Source organism: Schistocerca gregaria, chromosome 1 (assembly GCF_023897955.1).
Source record: "Schistocerca gregaria isolate iqSchGreg1 chromosome 1, iqSchGreg1.2, whole genome shotgun sequence".
NCBI classification, from domain to species: Eukaryota; Metazoa; Arthropoda; class Insecta; order Orthoptera; family Acrididae; genus Schistocerca; species Schistocerca gregaria.
In genome coordinates this window covers 805,527,743-805,550,166 of record NC_064920.1, presented here as the reverse complement: position 1 = coordinate 805,550,166, position 22,424 = coordinate 805,527,743, and the positions used below count along the sequence as shown (strand labels likewise).

Genomic DNA, 22,424 nt, shown 5'->3' with positions numbered 1-22,424 from the left:
GGCAATTCCAGCAAGTAGGTACAAATTACCCGTTGGTGTGGGTCTGAGACAGCCTGTAACATTTTGCATTGTTTCATTTACACTTACATCAACCTGTTTAGCATGTGCAGATGCTTCCCATACTGGTGCTGCATAGTCTGCTGCAGAAATACACAGAGCAAGTGCTGATGTTCTCAGTACTGATGGTTGAGCTCCCCATTCATAGTTTGTCAGCCTGCAGATGATGTTATTTCTGGAGCAGACTTTAGCCTTGGTGTTTTGGCAATGCTGCTTGAAGGAAAGCGTTCTGTCAAGTACAACCCCAAGGTATTTAGGTGTCGGACAGTGCTTTAGCTTCTTACCTTGCCATGTAACATCGAGCTCAACTCCAGCATCTCTATTGCGCAGATGGAAAGCACATACTTGGCTTTTGTCAGGGTTTGGCTTGAGGTGATTGGCGTCGTAGTATTGAGCCAGTTTTTCAAGCGCTCTAGAGAGATTTCCAGATGTTGCATCAAAATTGGACCCCTGGACCACCACAGCCATGTCATTCAGCATATACAAACAGTCTTGCATCTTGAGATATAGGTTGGTCATTAGTGTACACATTATAAAGGATGGGAGAAAGTACATTTCCTTGTGGTAAGCCATTCTTCTGCAGTCGCCATCTACTGTTCTTACCATTTAGGGAGACATAAAATCTTCGATTCTGCAGAAGACTAGCAATAACCATTGTCAACCTACAGTCCCCTGTGAGTTGATATTATTTTTCGCAATAGCTTTCTGTGGTTTACCGTGTCGTATGCAGCAGTAAGATCTATGAAAGCTGCTACAGTTATTAATTTTTTTTTCAAAGCCATCTCTTATATGTTGCGTCAGATTAAGTATTTGCCCACAACAAGATCTTCCTGGTCTGAAACTGGCTTGTTCCTTTATGAGCTTTCCATCTATAGTTTCTGCCACGTGGTTGAGAATCATCCGCTCCAGTATATTATAGAGATGGCATAGAAGTGACACTGATCTGTAACAGGGTGTATACGACCCGGGAGATCCGGGAAAAACCCGGGAATTTTTTCATCTGGGAGAAAACTGGGAAAAACCCAGGATATTTTTAGAATTCCGGGTATTTTTCATTGTTTTAGTTTTCAGTTACATTTTTGTAATTTTGACTGGTAAGAACTGATACTCTAACAAAGGATATTTCTGTATCCCGTTACTGCAGAATAATACTTCAACAGTTAAACATAAACGAAAGAAAAAGACGAAAATACCTTAAATTGCAAAGGAAATGCACCATGTACAACAACGACAAACAGTGCTCATGCAAGCGTCTGCCAATAGAAAATGTGTCAAAGGCTTTAGAAAAACTATGCAGTGCTTCATAACAACAAATTGCCTCCAATGAGCATGAAGTTGCAACTGTTTACATTTGATTTGTTTTAGCAGTTACGAGTGGGCTCGTGCGTATGCGCAGTTGAGACACGTTTGAGTAGTAGATTCTCCCGCCACTGGTTACAGGAATGTGGCTGTTGGCTGTGCAAACAGTCGCAGCAAGCAACTAGATGCTACCAGGAAAGGGGGGGCGCCAAATTCATATTCTTGACGAAAAAAAACTTGTTTCACAAAGCGCCTAGCATCCAGGGCATGAATGTCTATTGATTATTCATGTGATTTTGAAACGCTTCCCTGTTCGTTTTTGAACACATCTTTAGTTGACTTCTGAATGAATCATAAGTTGACTTTTGAATGCACGCATAGTGTACGTGTTGTGTCTGTCGGGAGAATCCTCGTCACATCTAGAAATAAACTTTCTGCAGACAAAAGGGGACGCGGCTATGCGAACTGAGGGAGTAAAGCCGAACGGATGAGTGCCAATCGCTGTCTGATTATGTGGTTGTTCGGGTTTGCGAATGATCAGCATTGTTATAATTACTAGCGGAATCCATATACCAGAATGGAAATAAACGACTAACAAGAATAACAGGTGAGAAATATTATGTATTATCTTCTCGGTGTATCCAAGAAAATGAAACTTTGACAGAAAATTTTTGGCCAGATAACTACACTAGTAAGAACCAGTAGTACAGTATCTGGCTAGCAGCCGGCTAAGTTCTATTCTGGAAGTAACGTGGAAAATGTGTTGCTCGAACAGGTAATAACGCCTAACCGAAAAATAATCACGGGATAGCTAAACCTGCGATTCTGACAGGGTTAGTGAAGTTAATCAGTGAACAAATTTTGACCATGGCAGCAATAGCTACAGAATTGCTGATGACAAGATTGTTAGAACGAGGAAGGAGGAGGACCGGGGACATCACACAAATTATAGATGAACAAGACGATTCCAAATTTACATAAAAAATTCATAATACTGCTTTTCGATCTCATGCTTGAGAAGCTGGTGCGTATAAATGAAATGTGAAGCTATTTCCTAACATAAATCTCTTTGCTTGTAGTAGGCCTAATAGGCATTTGATATTGGTACTTCATGGATTATATTCTGTCGTGTTATAAAAATGGCCATTTGTGCCAAAACAGTCTCGTTTATTTGGTGTGTTACAAAATTGCTACCATATTAGAAAGGCCCACTTTCTTTTATGTAGCAGACAGTGACAAAATAGTCGTAATCAGATCGAGAAGCCACACCAGTCTTGGGTATTATTTGTATTAACAGCTTTTTCAGTATTAGAAAACGACATTTCGATTTTTCATGTAGCAAAACGTTTAACGAACTTTGATGAGATAATAGATTTTTGCACAGAAAGGAAAGCACACCATGTAAAGCTGAAACAAGATTAGAGAGAAAAAAATGCTAGGAGTTAAGGTTTGAAGAAATGTGTAATTTCTTGCTTATCCCTTGTCAGTATTGGTTTTATGTATCCTGTATTTAATTTTATTTCTCCTATATTTCATTTTATGTCACACAAAACAGTAAGCTATTAACTAATAGGGAATAGAGTGTTCAGATTTTCTGAAGAGTTCTTGTTCTCTCGATTACAAATAATCCCATCCGCTATTAATTGCGAGATTTTTTATAAGAGGGGCAGGCTGTCAAACCGGCCGACTGGGAGCAGGAGAGGCACCACAGGACATATCAATTTCCACTCTCTTGAATATACACTCCTGGAAATTGAAATAAGAACACTGTGAATTCATTGTCCCAGGAAGGGGAAACTTTATTGACACATTCCTGGGGTCAGATACATCACATGATCACACTGACAGAACCACAGGCACATAGACACAGGCAACAGAGCATGCACAATGTCGGCACTAGTACAGTGTATATCCACCTTTCGCAGCAATGCAGGCTGCTATTCTCCCATGGAGACGATCGTAGAGATGCTGGATGTAGTCCTGTGGAACGGCTTGCCATGCCATTTCCACCTGGCGCCTCAGTTGGACCAGCGTTCGTGCTGGACGTGCAGACCGCGTGAGACGACGCTTCATCCAGTCCCAAACATGCTCAATGGGGGACAGATCCGGAGATCTTGCTGGCCAGGGTAGGTGACTTACACCTTCTAGAGCACGTTGGGTGGCACGGGATACATGCGGACGTGCCTTGTCCTGTTGGAACAGCAAGTTCCCTTGCCGGTCTAGGAATGGTAGAACGATGGGTTCGATGACGGTTTGGATGTACCGTGCACTATTCAGTGTCCCCTCGACGATCACCAGAGGTGTACGGCCAGTGTAGGAGATCGGTCCCCACACCATGATGCCGGGTGTTGGCCCTGTGTGCCTCGGTCGTATGCAGTCCTGATTGTGGCGCTCACCTGCACGGCGCCAAACACGCATACGACCATCATTGGCACCAAGACAGAAGCGACTCTCATCGCTGAATACGACACGTCTCCATTCGTCCCTCCATTCACGCCTGTCGCGACACCACTGGAGGCGGGCTGCACGATGTTGGGGCGTGAGCGGAAGACGGCCTAACGGTGTGCGGGACCGTAGCCCAGCTTCATGGAGACGGTTGCGAATGGTCCTCGCCGATACCCCAGGAGCAACAGTGTCCCTAATTTGCTGGGAAGTGGCGGTGCGGTCCCCTACGGCACTGCGTAGGATCCTACGGTCTTGGCGTGCATCCGTACGTCGCTGCGGTCCGGTCCCAGGTCGACGGGCACGTGCACCTTCCGCCGACCACTGGCGACAACGTCGATGTACTGTGGAGACCTCACGCCCCACGTGTTGAGCAATTCGGCGGTACGTCCACCCGGCCTCCCGCATGCCCACTATACGCCCTCGCTCAAAGTTCGTCAACTGCACATACGATTCACGTCCACGCTGTCGCGGCATGCTACCATTGTTAAAGACTGCGATGGAGCTTCGTATGCCACGGCAAACTGGCTGACACTGACGGCGGCGGTGCACAAATGCTGCGCAGCTAGCGCCATTCGACGGCCAACACCGCGGTTCCTGGTGTGTCCGCGGTGCCGTGCGTGTGATCATTGCTTGTACAGCCCTCTCGCAGTGTCCGGAGCAAGTATGGTGGGTCTGACACACCGGTGTCAATGTGTTCTTTTTTCCATTTCCAGGAGTGTAGTTTGTACGTGCGGTAGAAAAATGCTTTATAAAGAGGCGTGGCACTGCACTTTGGCATACTTAAGTCCAAATAATATGTCTTAAATTTCCTCGAATACATATGTTTTATGTTTTCAGACTTTTCAGAAAGATGTGCGCTACAAGATGAACATAGGGTCTATTTTGAAAATCCGATTTTTTTAGTATTGACCCGGTTCGCAAATGTCATAGTTCCGGAGCTGATGCACAGAGCAGTCTGAGTTATAGTGAGTAGCCTCCACATAAACCGTGTTTACATTTAGTGATTTTGCTGTTTTCCCTTGGTTTACCCTCACGTCAAATGAAAACAAAACTGATATCTGTGGCCGGGAGCTATCAAGTGAATTAAAACACATCCACACAATTACGGAATGCTAAAATATGTCATTACTTTGAGAGTCAAACATTAATCGCCTTGAGGAGCAAGAAGTTATTTTTGTCTGTTTGCTAAAAATACTTGACTTTTGTAAACCTTTTCCGCAGAGGCAGTCAATGTATTTGAAACGTAATGTTTAATTCCACAGTACTGGTTAGTTTCAACTGTTCGCTGCATTTCAAGTGCACGTTTTCTAGCACGTCTGGCATTATGCCATAATAAAGAACCAAACATGATGTAATGCAGTACTGATGCTCCAAGAAAATTTACATCCCGAAAACCACACTGAAACGCTTAATATCAGGTCGAGGTCCACTTCACTGGGAATCTAGACATACGACTGTGCACTTTAAAGGTGCACATTTTAATACGGTTCATGAAATTCCGATGCTCTTGCAGTATCCTCTGATCTCTTGTTTCTTTTATGATATAATGCATGATCTTTCAATGTTTTATACGTACGTACATACGGGCTTCCTACGTCATGATAGCTACCCAAGCGCGGTGTCGTCTGTTATCTGCGCTCTCTGGTAACTGCTGAAACGAACCTATTTCTAATAGGTCGCGGGAAAATATTGTGAATAGTTGTTTGAAAAGCGTTACCTTCAAAGTAAATATTCTTTCACGTAAGTTGAACTATGTCACTCTCAATTAAAAATCAACTCTTTGATGACGAGCCAATTAGAAGAATTTATAACCCTGAAGATCAGACATTTATGTTGTTATTAAAAATTTTACTGGCACATTAGTGAGATATATTTTAAAAGTGTAACACGCGCAAAAAAGATCAACAGTATATCCTAAAGCTTAGCTTCTCTTGCAGCTGGGGAACAGTATTATAGGTGAAAGCTTTTCTTTTCTTGTAGCAACATTATGTATATTGATTTAAACTATTAACTTTCCCTGTTTGTGTGTTCGTGCTACTTAACTGTGATGTTGCTGTTGGCTGACTACCTCTCATGTCCTATGCTCTGAATATCCGGTGTCATCAGCCGGCTAGATCACGTGACATGAGCTACGAACGGCTTACAAAAGTGCATCGAAATCTCGATTTCAATGATTCGGAAAGTAACATGCGGTGTTTGGTGGAATTCCAATGTATACTTTCGTAATACGCAGCGTACATTTTGCTGCACATCAAAGATATTTCCAAAACGTGTCTTTTTCCCTGAGTTTCGTTTTCTAAAGTGCCGGGGAATTGTGTATAAAACCATAACCATTGAATGATTGATAAGAGAAAATATACTGTCACCCGGGAGAAAGTGTATTTTTAACCGGGAAATCCGGGGAAAATACGGGAATTGTTTTTCCTTGTCCACGTATACACGCTGTGTAACCTTTGGGGTCCTTTATCTCCTTGCCAGGTTTTAGTAAAACCACCACTCTCGCCTGCCGCCATAGTTTTGGAATATTCAGCTCTTTAATACAGGTGTTCATCATTTGTAGTAACCAGTTTCGAGCTTTGGGCCCAAACTGTTTTATCTGCTCCATTCTAAGGTCATCAGTTCCAGCGGCCTTATTCAGTTTCATACTCTGAATGGCATCTTCCAGTTCAGTTGCTGTAAATGAACTGTTGATGAGTCCGTAATCTTTTTGTTCTTCTACATCTTCATAACTACTCTGCAATTCACATTTAAGTCCTTGGCAGAGGGTTCATCGAACCACAATCTGTTCGAGCTCTGATTTCTCGTATTTTATTTTGATGATCATTCCTACCTATGTAGGTTGGGCTCAACAAAATATTTTCGCATTCGGAAGAGAAAGTTGGTGGCTGAAATTTCGTCTTTGCTGTAATGATTTCCATCCCAATTCGTGTATCATATCTCCCACACTCTCTCCCCTATTACGTGATAATACCAAACGAGCTGCCATTTTTTGCACCCTCTCGATGTCCTCCGTCAGTCCCACCTGGTGAGGATCCCACACTGCGCAGCAATATTCTAACAGAGGACGAACGAGTGTAGTGTAAGCTGTCTCTTTAGTGGACTTGTTGCATCTTCTAAGTGTCCTGCCAATGAATCGCAACCTTTGGCTTGCCTTCCCCACAATATTATCTATGTGGTCTTTCCAACTGAAGTTGTTCGTAATTTTAACACCCAGGTACTTAGTTGAATTGACAGCCCTGAGAATTGTACTATTTATCGAGTAATCGAATTCCAGCGGATTTCTTTTGGAACTCATGTGGATCACCTCACACTTTTCGTTATTTAGCGTCAACTGCCACCTGCCACCTGCCACACCATACAGCAATCTTTTCTAAATTTCTTTGCAACTGATACTGGTTTTCGGATGACCTTACTAGACGGTAAATAACAGCATCATCTGCGAACAACCTAAGAGAACTGCTCAGATTGTCACCCAGGTCATTTATATAGATCAGGAACAGCAGAGGTCCCAGGACGCTTCCCTGGGGAACACCTGATATCACTTTAGTTTTCCTCGATGATTTGCCATCTATTGCTACGAACTGCGATCTTCCTGACAGGAAATCACGAATCCAGTCGCACAACTGAGACGATAGGCCCGCAGCTTGATTAGAAGTCGCTTGCGAGAAACGGTGTCAAAAGCTTTCCGGAAATCTAGAAATACGGAATCAAGTTGAGATCCCCTGTCGATGGCGGCCATTACTTCATGCGAATAAAGAGCTAGCCGCGTTGCACATGAGCGATGTTTTCTGAATCCATGCTGATTACGTATCAATAGATCGTTTCCTTCGAGGTGATTCATAATGTTTGAATACAGTATATACTCCAAAACCCTACTGCAAACCGACGTCAATGATATAGGTCTGTAGATAGATGGATTACTCCTACTACTCTTTTTAAACACTGGTGCGACCTGCGCAATTTTCCAATCTGTAGGTACAGATCTATCGGTGAGCGAGCCGTTGTATATGAGTGCTAAGTAGGGAGCTATTGTATCAGCATAATCTGAAAGGAACCTAATCAGTATACAATCTGGACCCGAAGACTTACCCGTATCAAGCGATTTGAGTTGCTTCGCAACCCCTAAGGTATCTACTTCTAAGAAACTCGTGCTAGCAGCTGTTTGTGTTTCAAATTCTGGGATATTCCATTCATCTTCCCTGGTGAAGGAATTTCGGAAAACTGCGTTCAATAACTCCGCTTTAGCGGCACAGTCGTCGGTAACAGTACCATCGGCACTGTTCTTGGGGTATACCTCTTTCCCTTTCTCTTTTCCCTTTGGTTTTCCCATTCTTCAGAATTTGGCTAGCAATCTGATTTGCAACTAGAATCTTGACACGAAACAAAACAGCAGACGTCCTTGGAAATAACTGAAAAACTTAAGTGGGGACCCAACTGACCACCAGCAGAAGAAAAACGGGGTGTTTTTCTTCTGCTGGTGGTCAGTTGGGTCCCCACTTAAGTTTTTCAGTTATTTCCAAGGACGTTTGCTGTTTTGTTTCGTGTCAAGATTCTTGTTGCACCACCGTGATCTCTTATCCTCAGCAGTAGCCTGCATTAGTTCCTCCCCAGTCTCCATTGTATCTTCGCTGAAGGGGTGCTGAGTGAACAGCTTTTGGTACCTGTCAAGTAAGACCTTGCTGCTGCTGCTGCTGGTCAGACCCTGGATGTACTGTGTACGGCAACCCCTTGGGATGTTTTTCCTGGAGATCTCTTTCACAAGATCTGGTCGAGGAGGGATTTTCTCAATATCTTCGTCCAGTTGCTCTTTAAATTTCTGCCAGTTTGCCTTTTTGAAATTAAACTGTCTTAGGAAAGGCTCCTCCTATGGTTTAACCATGGCATTCACAACACAAATGACGGGTCTGTGTTGTGTACTTGCGATAGGTTCTTCAACAAGCTTCATGTGCTGTGCTGCCAACTTCCTACTCACAAAGAGATTGTCAGGATTATATCCCCTTCTCCATCTTCTGCTGTTGAACGATGCTGGCTGTTTTGGGTCATGAATTAGCTGTAGGTCATTAGTGTCAGCCCAGGATTCAAGCTGTACACCATTCTCATTATATCCCCATGCTTCACCATGGCAATTGAAATCACCCATGACAAAATTAATATGGCTATATGTAAAATTGTTTGGTTCATGGAAAACAAAATCCACACCTGGTGGTTTGTATACAGACGTCACAGAGAACTTCTGGGTGTGAATAGTAAGTAGTTCGATGTTATTTACTTCTGTCATTGCGGCTGATGTTACGTTGAGCCCGGGTCTGATGAAAATCGCACTCCCATACTTGTCGTGAGGTCTTTCAATGGCCAAATCCATTCCTGCTATTTTAGGTCTGTGGCTGGTGGCTCCCCGGTGTGTTTCCTGCACCAACAATACATCGCATTTATGCTTATAGCACATGTCTGCTAATAAAACACTCTTATGACTAGAGAATCCCTCAATATTTATCGAGATCATCACAAGGGGTGGTCTTGATAAAGGCCATTGCATCTTGATGTTAATTTGGTTTTGGACTTTAACTTGATCTGGTGTTAGAAGTATTAGCTGGTGAAATCTTTCACCATTTCCAGGGTATGCCCGATTGTGTCTGTCTTCAGTCTTTAGACTCACAATCTTCTAGGAGGCTCCTTCTTTGTACCCCAAGACCTTGTTTAGCAGTCTTTTTGTTATGCCTTTCTGCTACTCAACATCTCCATTATATTGTGAGTGGCAATCTATCCTTTTCATAATCTCATTATTCCATCCTGGACTTTCCATTGTGTTATTTTACCTTTGTTGAGCTATTTATAAGAAAACCAGTACCATAATGACCTGTACCCCTTCAACTGTGTATCAGTATGTGTTCCCTGGAAAAAAATGTTTCCATCTTATTTCTTGTTGTGTAGGTACTGAATTTTCACTCTGTACTTACCCATTTCCCCTCTGATTTCTCGCAAATTGCCAGATCCGTTAAGTGTCCTCACATTCCTGGTGGGTATCATGATACCCATTTTCTTCTTTCTTTGCTCTGCCATTGTCTTGTAATCTGTGTACTCCAGAGGCTGATGAGTGGTGTCCACAAAGATTCGATTTTACAAGGTGGAGTTGTTGACCCAACCCCAACCTGAAGGACCAGGATTTGCTCTTGGGGCTTACCCCACTAGGCTGGTCAGCTTCCCTTCACCTATAAAGAGGATACCCCCCTCCTGGTTCTGATATGACAATGGGAGTCCTTGTGGGGATAGAGAAGAGAGACATCAGTAAGAGAGGGGGGGGGGGGGGAGACTGGAAAAGCAAATTACCTAGGCTCAATAATAGGGAGCAGCAGAAATTCAAGAAAAGATAGCGAGTGTATTGTTATTCCTTGCAGAATATATTCAAATCCAGAAATGTTAGTTGGAATACAAAAATCCAAATATATTTTACTATTATAAGACCTATGGTAATAAATGGGTTGGAAGACTGCTTGAAGACCAGAAAGGAGGAATGCCGGCTATCGAGATGGTAAAAAAGAGATTTTGAGAAAGGTTTTTTGGGCAGTAAGAGAGGAGAGAAACTGGAGAATAAAGACAAATGCAGAACTAAAAGCTCTTCTTGGACAGATGAATATTGTTGTGAATATCAAACAAGGAACAGTAATACGGGCTGAATGTGTACAGATAATGCCAGAAACTTGAAGTGTTAAGGAGATGTTTTTAGGAAAGCTTGAAAGTGGGGAGGAGAAAAGGAAACCCCAGAAAAAGATGGCTCGAAGATATAGAAAAAGATCTCGGACGAATGGGAGTCGGGAATTGGAGAAGAAAAGTGATTGGACAGAAAAGAATGTAGGCAGGTGACAAAGGAAGCTAAGATTCTACAATGACTCTAGCACCAACAATTAAATATGTAATGTAGTAAGTATATCTATTAAAAAAATTTAAAAAAACGGGGTAAGCTAAGATTCACAACAAACTACGTACCTGTATCTAGCATTGATATTTCGAAATAATTTTTTATTATCCAGAAAGGAATTAATTCTTGTTAATTTTGTCAAATTCTGTACTTGATTTTTCTACTGATGGTGATCATGTAAAACAGCATTTCATTTCTTTTGGGGTAATAGACTTAAATATATATGCCTTGACAAATCCATAATTTGTGTCTAATGTTCACACTGTTTTCTTTCCCTTTTCTCCAGTGGAGAAGGCTCACATCAGTCTGGTTGCAGTGAAGACCGCACTCCTGGAGCTATGGCACGTGCAATAACAGTGCATGCTGACACTAAGAAAGTGATGTACTTTGCGTAATGAGTGTAGTAGAACTATTAATTGAGAATCATTTATTTTAAATGTCTTACGAAGAGACTTCAAATAGTCTTCGTTTGACTGTGATGACATGTGCTTCACTCAGGCGACATTCCTTGTGAAGCTGTGAAGGATTTGTTGAACTGAAAAAAATAATTGAAACACCAATTTTCTTCAGAATTAATGAGGAAATAGTTAATTACTCATGGAAATGAGCAGCTATATGGAGAAGAGAGATTGTTCAAGTATTTGTGTGCCTGTGTGTGCATATGTTGTATGTTTTTTATGTGTGTGTATTTTCAATCACGTCCGTCACAAAAAAGACTCCAGACAATAGGTGACATGCCGGGTAAATGGTAAATGCATTTATCATGTTGTGATCCAATTTTTAAAATGTGGATATGTTGATGTGTTAATTTGATATAACATGTACCAGAAGATTTTAAAGGAGATGCTAAGGTTTCCATTTTATTTATGTAAATTTATGAGTGTAAGCATTGAGCACTGTGTGATGCTTGAAGCGAAGACATATATTGTGATGAAAAAATGTAACATGTATCATGTGCCCAGATCTTTTAGAACCTTTTCTGTGTTATGTTAGTAATCATATTGTGTGTACAGGTATTCTCTCTCTCTCTCTCTCTCTCTCTCTCTCTCTCTCTCTCTCTCTCTCTCTCTCGTGTGTGTGTGTGTGTGTGTGTGTGTGTGTGTGTGTGTGTGTGTGTGTGTGTGTTTTCCATGCATGTGGTTGGGTGGGACAGGAAAGAATATGTAGTTAGTATAATTTCAGTTGCATTATTTGTTTGATAGCAGTTTATTTGTACAATAATTGTGTCACCAAATCTGTTTAAGGTTGCACAATGTATAATCTTTCTGCACTTTTGGCACTCAAACCTTGCAAAGGGACATCATGAACTGGGAATAATTAATCTTTCTGTTTGTTAAATTATGTAAAGTTTTTGGATTTCTTCTTGTTGAGATTTGAGTCATTGCTAACTACTTGTACAGATGAAATTCCACAAATTGTTTTCATAGTACTCTGTTCAGAGTAGCAAACTGTAAATATTTTAGTATCATTGTTGTCCCTTGTAAAGCACTGTTTGCTTTGGGAATATTGTGATCTTAATTTGAAGAACCTAGAATATTTCTTACCTTTCTGCAAAACAGAGAGGCAAGGAAAAAAAACCTCCTAAGTCTATAAACATACTGTTTTGCTCAAACCTGTTTCTCAAATTTTAAAATTTTAATACTCGGTAACCCTGTAAATGATTGCAAACTGTCTAGTCATAAATTCATTTATGTATGTTTCTGTAGATCTGAGTGCTTAATTGAAATTACTTGGAAATGTTTCGCTGAAGATACCAGTCACAGTAATAGATCTATATGACTATGTTTGTTAATCATTGTACTTACTTGAAATTCAATCCTACGTTTATTTTACTAGACAGATGTTGAAAAATGATACCAGACATTTTTCCCTTCTACATTACTGGAAAACTTAGTAATAGTTTGTAGTTTGACTATAAGCAGAGATAAGTGTATTGCTTATCATAGCCACTGTGTGGTCCTGGCATGAAAACTGAATCGTGACCCATCATTTCCTCATTTGTCACAATACCATAGCACGATTTCTTAATCAGTAATGAGTGCAGAAATTGTATTTGTGTAATATTAGTTTTTGATACCGTAGTCAATTTCTGTTTCAGTATTTTCTGTTAGTAACTGTATTGTATCTATGACATTTATGTGCCGTTCTCTCTGCATGTATTTTATTTTATACTTTACGACTTCTTGTTATTAATAGCAGTGTGTATGCGCTAATATAAGCAAGACATCACCATTTATCTATTATGGAGGCATTGTAGTATTATTTCATCAGTGGACTGGGAAGCTTAAAGATGCCACAAAAGAGTAGATGTCTCAAGACCATAAAATGACAAATCCATGACTAGGTGGCAATTTCTGATTATTACTTTTGTGTGGATTTTTGTGCTGTTTAATGTGTTCCATCCCCCAGTATTCTCCATAAAAATCTCATTTAATTTTAAATGGGAGAATAGATTATGCAAACTAATATTGTTCCCATTAGTGAAATGAGCTTGATTATTAGGTCAGTTAAGAACTGAGCTTGAGTGGTTGATGTATAACAAACAGCAAATAAGATAATTACATATTGTTAGCTGTTGCACCTAGGTCCTCATTAGTAATGAAAGAAATCATAAGAAATGAGAAAAGAAAAATGCCAACAGATTTCAAAAATCCATGTCCATTTCTGCCAAAAACTTCTGAATACACTTTTCATTTTTCATTGCTTTCTTTTCATTTTATAAAATGAAGACATACCTATTTACCTACCGTTATTTGTTAGAAATTGTTAATTCTATGCGTGTCCTGTCTTGGAGGAAAGTTGCTATTGAAAAATGATGCAACATTACCCACAACATTTATGCACTGAGTTAACTTGTTGGCCAGAATAATAATACATTTAGTTTTTGTTTGATGTGTTGTTTGTTAGATACCCTTTATTATTTGAGGTTCAAATACATTTTGAGAGTATCAGTGCTTTTGAAAGTAAAGACTATATTATTCAACACTATTTGTTGTTTAGTGTTACTCACTACGATACGGAGTTTTAAGTTTGGTATAAAGATTTTGATAGTTTCCCATTTTTTCAGTTTCATTTAAACCCTTTATTGATTCAGAATATTGCTGTTCATGGTGAATATTTTCTGTACATGCCTGAATTTCTTTTCTTTTTTTTTTAATTATATAGTAATGTTAAGAAAGCATTAAAGGGACAAGAGGAAAGTTGAAAATATTACTTTCCCAGTGGAAGCCAAAAAAGCACAGGTGTTTTTTTTCCCCACTTACAATGCATTTGCTTGTAATTAGGCTCCCTGTTCAACCCGTGTATAATTATTTTGTGTGTGTGTGTGTGTGTGTGTGTGTGTGTGTGTGTGTGTGTGTGTTAGTGGGTGCGCGCGCTTGTGCACGTATGCACAGGTTTTTTATTTTAAAAAATATAAAAAAGCAAGTAATTAATAAAACCAAATTGTGAGATGGAAATGCCAGGGATCTAAGTGTTTGTAGTCGTGCTGAGAAAGATAGTTTTATCTGTAGCAAGGAAAAGTATTTCATGGGAAAGCTGTAGGCTAATGAGCAGTATTGGCAGCCAAATGGAGGTGCAAAATTAGCAAGTATGTCTGCAAATAAGGTCTTATATTATCTGACAAGTGCTGATTCTCTACCATTATGTAGCTAATACGAACAAAGTAAATGTAGTTGTGTGAGAGTTTGAGCTCACATCTGTAAAGTCCTATATGTTAATTATGCAGTCCAGTGGTTTCCAATTCTTATGTCAACATAGGGTGTCAGATTTTACATAGTAAAATTATGTTCCAAGATAAGTTACTGTCTAACACTAATATTGACTGTACAAAAGTTCTAAGAAAGCTTACTTGAACAGAATAATTTCTAGCATAAAACTGATGTAGTAGCTTCTGTGAATCAGTCTTCAGATGTATGGGCACCAACTTTGTTTTTGGATATTTGGAATTTTTTTACCCATGTTTTTTCTCTTTTCATTCTTGTTTTCCAATACTATTTGTTCATTCATCATATGGTATAATTAGTCCTAATCAGCATTCCCACTCATAGTTAATTTTATTTACTTCTGTGACTTCTTATTTAGTTTTATTTCATGTTTCTTCTGGTTTCTATAATCTGCTTGATGCCATTTTTGTAGCAGTCTTCAATTTTTTTCCCACTTGTGTTAAGAAATGGGACTGATTGTGCCAACCATTATAAATTGGATTGATTGTATTTTCATCTTTTGTGTGAGAATGCTCAGCTTCTGTAATGTTAAATGTTTAAATTTTTGTTATAGGTTTTGAGTTTTGTGTATCTTAATTATTAGTATGTTCTTCAAAACGATGTATTTGTTGACGGGGAGGATTCCTAATTTGTGAAAATAGTTATTTTCTGTATGTCAAATGCTGTTTGTATTGTTTCAAAGTAATTGGTTTTGGTTAGTGTTGACCATCTTCAGATTTGTTAAACAATATAGAGGCCCATCTTCAGATCTTTTAAATAATATAAAAATTAGTTACAATTGGGTTCTACTTCTATGTTTACAAAATTATGGAACTAAAAAGAATCTAATTACTATCAATGTTGTATAACATATTATTTCTTGTATCTACAGAGTAACCAGACGTAACAGAACTATTAGTTTCACTGTCAGCTAAACGTGCCGCAATAATTCTTAAAGATTTTAAAAGAAATTTCATTGGTATGAAAAATGTTTGATGTTAATGAGTACATTCTGCAGATACTAACAGATACAGAAATTCACACTTAAAATATTCTGCACATAAAGCATACCAGAGCATTATTCATGAATCATTGCAGAGGATTTTGTAGATTGACAAACATATTTTATTGAAGGGAAACACTTTAAAAATTTAAGAATATGTCCTCCCTTTTTTTCTGTTAAATTATGGTAAAGTATGCTGCAGGAATCCAAGCTAAAAGTAGAGCCACAGTGAAGTTTTCTCTGCCATGTCAAACCTGATGCTGTCAGTGTATGGCATGTCACCACAGGAGACACTTGGTGAAATGTCCTGTCCCATCCCAACACTAAAGACTAACAAACAGCAAAACATGTCCTTATATATTTCATAATAATTACTATGTGCAAAATCACTTCGTTTGTTAAGTAGTTATCCGTGGGCTTTTAGCCAGAGGATGCAAATCTCGAATTCCTTTATAATGTACTGTTCTGTGCATTGGGCAACACCACCTGAAACCGAAGGGTTTGAAATAATGAAAACTGTCATTGACACTCAGAAAACAATCAATTTTCTGAATTGTATGTTTTGGATAAGACCCATTTTTCTGGTCTCTCTTTTATTTAAATGTTCATTTCAAACAATACGTTCCCTGAAGTCATAGATCTCGGACCTCACTTGTTCACAGCATTGCCCATTTGTTGTCGGAATATGAGAAGAATCAAAAATCAAACAAATACACACATTGAGTTCAATGAAGCTTATTTGCAATAGTATTTCCATTTGAATAAAGCACAGTATTCCAATTACAATGCATTTAAAAAAATTAATTTCCGTACTAGGTATTGTATTATAGGTATAGGTCTTTTGGAATTTTTGGAATATACTAGTTGAAGTATTCTTTTGTGGCCTCTTAGTTTTGTATCGTGAAGTCACATGTTGTCATTCATTTGGTTTAAATGTTAAGTTAATGCTCCAGAAGTTTGGTGCTCAAGCCGCAGATGTTTCTAGTTTGATGCTGCTTTTATTATTATTATTATTATTATTATTATTATTATTATTATTATTATACATTTAAGGGTTAAGAGTAAGGGTTATTTGAATGAACCAGTACATCAAAAGTGTAGGAAATACTCTTCCACGCGGACTGTGCATAAAGCAACATTCTGTAATTTCAAACAATTTTTCGTTTAACAGCTGCTTCATCTTTGTATAAATTGAGTACTATCACAATGTTTTGAATTAACTATCATTTCTGAATATTAATTTCCACATAGTAGTAAATCCAGATATAAGAAAAACTGTGTTGACTGCCACTTTATAAAATTGCAAGTACATTCTTAAAATGAACTGCTTGTTCACAAGAACATTGTGGAAATGATTTCCTTAAATGGCCTCTTAACTAATAATTAAGTATGGTCTTCAAATACTTTACACAAAAGTAACATGATCTGCATTTGTATTTCATCCACAGAAATATTTCAAGGAGATTTTCAATAACCAAATTGTTCTCCTTAATAGGGGATGTCGAGAAAAACAAGCAATTGTTAATGTGTGTATCTTTACTTGTGGTGACTGTGTCATTTACACTAAAACCACAAAGAGAAATACTTATTTTGTAAATTTCTGCATAATGCTAAAACAAAACAAAAATTTATTTTCAAAAAAAATTTTGGTATTGAAACCAGGTTTAATTCTTCTGCTTTCTGTCTGTCCTCTTTATGCAGACTTACCACGATTCTAATTTGTCCTTTTATCAGGGTTTCTCTTTTTTCCCTGTTGTAAATAAAAAAACACCACTTGTCTTATTGAAGAGCGTGATTAGTATTTTGGGAATATTATATAAAGTTCTGATAGAACCTGTGATCTTTTCCTTCGGTCCTTTGTCTCGCCAGTGACAGTGTGTGTTAATGGTGTATAATCATCAATCCATGTTCGGCCATCTCTGTCTCTTTCTGTGGCTTTGCCTCAGTCTTTTCAATTAAATCTGTTGCCCTAAGAGTTCAAATTTCTCATCTTTATATGAATCATGTAAATTGTGTTTTAACATTATGTGTTTTTGAGATCAGATGGTCAACCAGGCTGGTGTTCGTCTAAAGAATAGAAAACTGCGCCGATAGTGGCTGATATACCAGACCAATAGATTTGATCCAGATTGAGCTCATCTTCTCTGTTGCAAGATAGCACATTACCTATTATAGTGTATGGACAAATCGAGGTTGTAAACTATAACATTTGTTAATATGTGTGGGATTATACTAGTAACTTTTGTTGTTTGAAGGTGATTACCCTGTGGTATTAATACAGAATGACGGTGGTGTAAGTTATCTTTCTAGTTTCGTAGCAATTCAGGTAAAAGATTTCAAGTAAGAGTTGCCTTTGTCAGTCACAAAGCTAGGCGTAAATCACACTAATTACTGGTTGTGAAACTCAAATGTATCATCTTATATCCAGTTATTTATTTTAAAACCTGGTAGAAATTATTACGTTATAACTGGAATATTAGTTGTGACTAATTTTTCTTAAGTGAGTGGCCCCAATACTTCAGAAATCCTTTCTCTTGCAGCAGTGACACATTAAAAAAAGTTTATTGTTGTAATTTTATAGCTAGTATAATCAGTGAATGTACGCTTCGTCGCCCCCCCTCCCCTCCCAAAATGTACTTATTAATAGCACATTTTAAATTCTGATGAAATCTGTGGTATTAGATAGAAATTTTGCTTTGAAAAGGCACAGCCAATTTCCTTCCCCATTCTTCCCTAATCTGATGGGACCGATGGCCTTGCTGTTTGGTCCCCTCTGCCAAATCAACCAACAAACCAACCAACCAAAGTTGCACCATCTTAAATTCCACTGGATACTTTAGTCACACACTGAGATAAGTTGACTTTAGACAATTAATGCTGCATTTAAGCATTAATTTTTAAAAATCTCTCTTTTATGTCAGCATATTTACCATTGTTTTCTCACTCAGTTTCATAATTTGTGCGCTCTTGTAATATTTCTAGAATGAAAATTTTGCATTTGTTTGTAATGGAATTTTATAACAAGCAGTACTCAGTTTTGACACTCAAAACTGCACCTAATCTTAGCAGAGCAAATTATGCAGGAGATCTACTGTGAAGGTTAGAAGGGCAGTCCGTGTTGAATTCCACTTTGAGTTAGCCAAGAAATGTGCTTAGAGGGCACAGTTGATAAGATCATAGCCAGCGAAGTTTTATGGTTTAACAATGATCTTTGTTATTTTATTCCCCCTCAGAATGCCCTAAACATTAATTTTATTCATATCCGAGACAATTGCCAAAGCTCTTTGGCCACTAGTGAAGCCTCTGTAGACTCGTGGCTTATATGAGGGGCTGGTGATTTTATGCAGTGAAGAACCTGCTCAGTTTTCTTATTTACTCAGGGTATGAGAATGACAGTACATTCTGTTCATGCTTGGAAAAGAATTTCCGTATCCCGCAACAGTTAACTAGTTATGTGAATGAAGTTAGAGTGAGAAATAGCCAAATGAATATTTACTTTACACGTTTGGGGATGCAGTGTTATAACTTTCAGGTTCTCATCTGTCAAGTTGCATTAAAAAGAACGGAGGAACCGTGCCCCATTTCCACTTTGAACTTTCGTGTAAATTTTGGCAGATTGCTAGCAGTTCTGACATCCACGTAATGAATCTCACATCTGACTGTCTTTGGATCTGCTTTCCTCACTTCAATTATAGCTCACTCCAACACTTATCCATTTACAACTTTCAGTTACACTAACATAATGTCAAGGCGCAGTGTGACAGGTTAATGTTATATCACGGTCAAGAGAACAAGTTCCATGTTGTGTTACCACACTCCCCCCCCCCCTCCCCCCCCCCCAAAAAAAATAGTGCTGTTAAATACATGTATGTCATAAATGTTTTGAAGCGACAAAACCAATATAATATGCTCATGGTATTACAGTGGAAGGATGATCTTCAGATGAGGATATCAGATTTTGTTGTTAGTGTGGAAAAACTTCCCATTTAATGTCTACCAATTATTTATAGTAATATTTATCTAATCGTCAGTATTTCATTGGTAAACAACAAAAGCTCCTTCATATTGCATTATGTGTGAATAGTTACTGGTATTATGCGTAACTCAAGATATTATTTCACCCACACTCAAGTATACAAATTGCTGACACTAGAAAGAGTTTAATCTGCAAGACTTGTGACTGTAGTTGTAACCATATTATGCAGTAATACAGTCCAGTATCTTTGTATAGTGAATAATGCTGCCAATGTTTAAGAAACAGTATGATCTTTTCAGTTGTATGAAGTTTAAAAGAGGAGGAAAGAAATCAGAACACAAGTTGCTCACTACTTACCTTTTAGATGTGAAATGTCGAGGAACTAAACAGAAATGTTAATAATAATTTCTTCTGTAGTAAGTTACAGCAGAATTTCAGTTTTATTTATTCCATGAATCATTGCATCACGTCTAGTGTCATTACTACTGCCATGATTATTTCATGCACCCAATAATAATAATAATAATAATAATAACAATAATTCAGTAATTTTTGATGCAGATACAGTTGTATATTCTCCCTCAAGTACCTTTATCAAAGATATCATTAATTGAGGTCTGTTTGACAAATTGTTCTGTAACTGTATTTCCTTCTTATTGTCATTAGCTCGTTGTGATTGAATTACCCACTATTAGTGTTGTATTCTTAACTGGGTGTTGTAAAATGTCTCATCTGTCTCGAGCTTCTTGTCTCGCAGAGATTTTTTCTTAATTGCGAGTAAAAGAGTCTTCGAAAATCATGTATGGCTGCTGACTTTTCAATCTTTTTATATGTGATAAATCTCCAAATAAAATGAAATGTTGTTGGTTCCCATCAAATATTTTATATCTCTTGTTGTTGTTGTCGTTCATACAATGAACCTTGTTGTAATTGCATGTCTGAAAGTGTAAGCAGATTGTAGAGTAACATAGGCAGATTTCTTTTTTAATTAAAAAGGGGTTATGTAAAATACTTTTGTACATGCATGTTTTAATTGATAATGCTTTTAAGTTACGGGAAAGAAAACATTAATTTCCACATTTTATTAAAGAATGTACATAATGTTGGAATATTGTATTTCTATGAAAGATTTGAAGTGATGAGAAATTTAAGAGTTGTTTTATTGTTTTCGCACTTAGTGTGGTGCTTGCTACATGATTTTCTGATGTCTCGTGTTCATTACTGGCTGCCTTACTATCATCCAACAGGTGTAACATTTATTGCATTGCTATATTTTTATTGACTTTAACGGGTTTGTGTTATACAATATTTTCATTAATGATTTTGTGTATAGTGCATAACATCCAAATATCGACATACTATTTCCATTTTTTACCTAATTTTTTATTGTTATTCCTTATTTGTAGAACCTTATTTAACAGTGTACTCTAATCTGTTTTTACCAGTGTGCGTACAATAATGTAACTGTCACAAGATATGACTCATAAGTGCCCTTTATGTATTTGTTAAATTAATGTAATTATGTGCTTCATGTTGCCAATGATTATAAGAGCTAATTAGGGTAATCTTTACCTTGTATTTATGTCATTTATTGTGTTTCTGAAAAGTAAGTCCTTTGCTGGTATTTATGAATCCAATTATGTTCTTTTTATAGACAGAGAAGCCATATTTTATGTTTGCATAATTACTTATCTTTTACATTGTTATGTAATCATATTAGGAAGCTTTATATTTCCAGTTCATGAACTGTCTGAAAAGGCAATGTTGTATTATATCTGATAGTTTAGATCTAGTCATTTTTTTTTTCTGTGAGTTGGGGAGGGGTTACTAGGCTGAAGGATCCTTGCTCATTAATTCTCTCTTATATCCTTCATAAATTTGTGCAAATGGTCCACTCTGTAGTGACATGAAGTATTTGTACATATGTGAATTTATTATAAACTTAAAATTCTTTGTAGATCTTGCCACAGTTGTGTTACAAAATTTGGTTTATTTTGTTGCATATTCTGCTCCATTAATTTCTCATGTAAATTAATCTGTGATAGTGTTGCCACAGTATATAAATATGTCTTAAATTTTTTTTGTTCTCTTGCACAATGTGCTCACAGTTTGCATACTTTGTGTTACAGCTTAAGTTCATAGCACACGGAAGAAACTTATTGTTCCTTGCTCTGGAAAGCATCAGTTTATATTAGCACTTAAAATAATTAATTGCAACAAAATATTGTTGAACTGTGTGCAGTTTGTAGGATTTATCATACATTTTGAAATAATAAATGGAGTACAGGTACTATTTATGTAATTAAATATGAGATCTAATCACTATTTTCAGATCTTCAGTAACAATCCTCGTTTTAAAGGATTGAATATGAGGTTTTAGACCACATTATGCAAGTGAATTATACAGTTTGACAATATATTGTTGCAGTCATGCTCTAGGTGTGCATAATGAAGATATTTGTTGTCCACTTTGTCACCGGTTTTTAAATAATTTGAGCCACGTATTTATTACAACTCAGCAAAACCAGGACGTCTGTAACAAATCCTTTTTCGGCTGTTTGGGAGTATTCCTGACAGTAAAATCCCTTTATAATGTACAAAATTATGTAGAGTTACAAATTTTAGCTTTAAATGTAAAGTCTTTTCAGATGTCTGGCCTGAAGGAACATTATTGGTGCCTTCAGTTATACTGTGTTCATGTGATGTACATATGATTTTAAATACATGGGTCCACACTTACATGTTTTGAGTTTTTTGTAGAAATGCAGTCTGATACTTTTCACTTTTCAGTTGCCCTAAGTTACTAAAAGCTGTAATGACACTTCCTTTGAAGACTGGCTGACAGGTGTCTGCAGGATCTCAAAGTGCGCACTTAATTATCGTACTATGGACGAGATTTAATGTGGTGTTATGTGTTAGCCATATGGATGCCACTTCTTTCCCCTTCTCAAGGTAAGGCACCATGGAGACAAATACACGTCATACGGTCGGTTCCGTACCCCCCTTCCCATCTATTAAAACCAT

The 22,424-nt window shown here is 37.8% G+C and overlaps 1 protein-coding gene across 3 annotated transcripts in view; it reads left to right on the top strand.

The window, feature by feature from the left end:
• LOC126270374 (protein argonaute-2) overlaps nt 1-22,139 on the top strand; it is a 233,614-nt gene extending 211,475 nt beyond the window's left edge. For all 3 annotated transcript variants that reach the window (XM_049974065.1, XM_049974066.1, XM_049974067.1), the window contains one exon: nt 11,004-22,139. In XM_049974065.1, the coding sequence (XP_049830022.1) occupies nt 11,004-11,112 (109 nt within the window). In that variant the 3' untranslated portion in view covers nt 11,113-22,139. The remainder of the gene's footprint in view (nt 1-11,003) is intronic.
• Nucleotides 22,140-22,424: the final 285 nt, after the last annotated feature.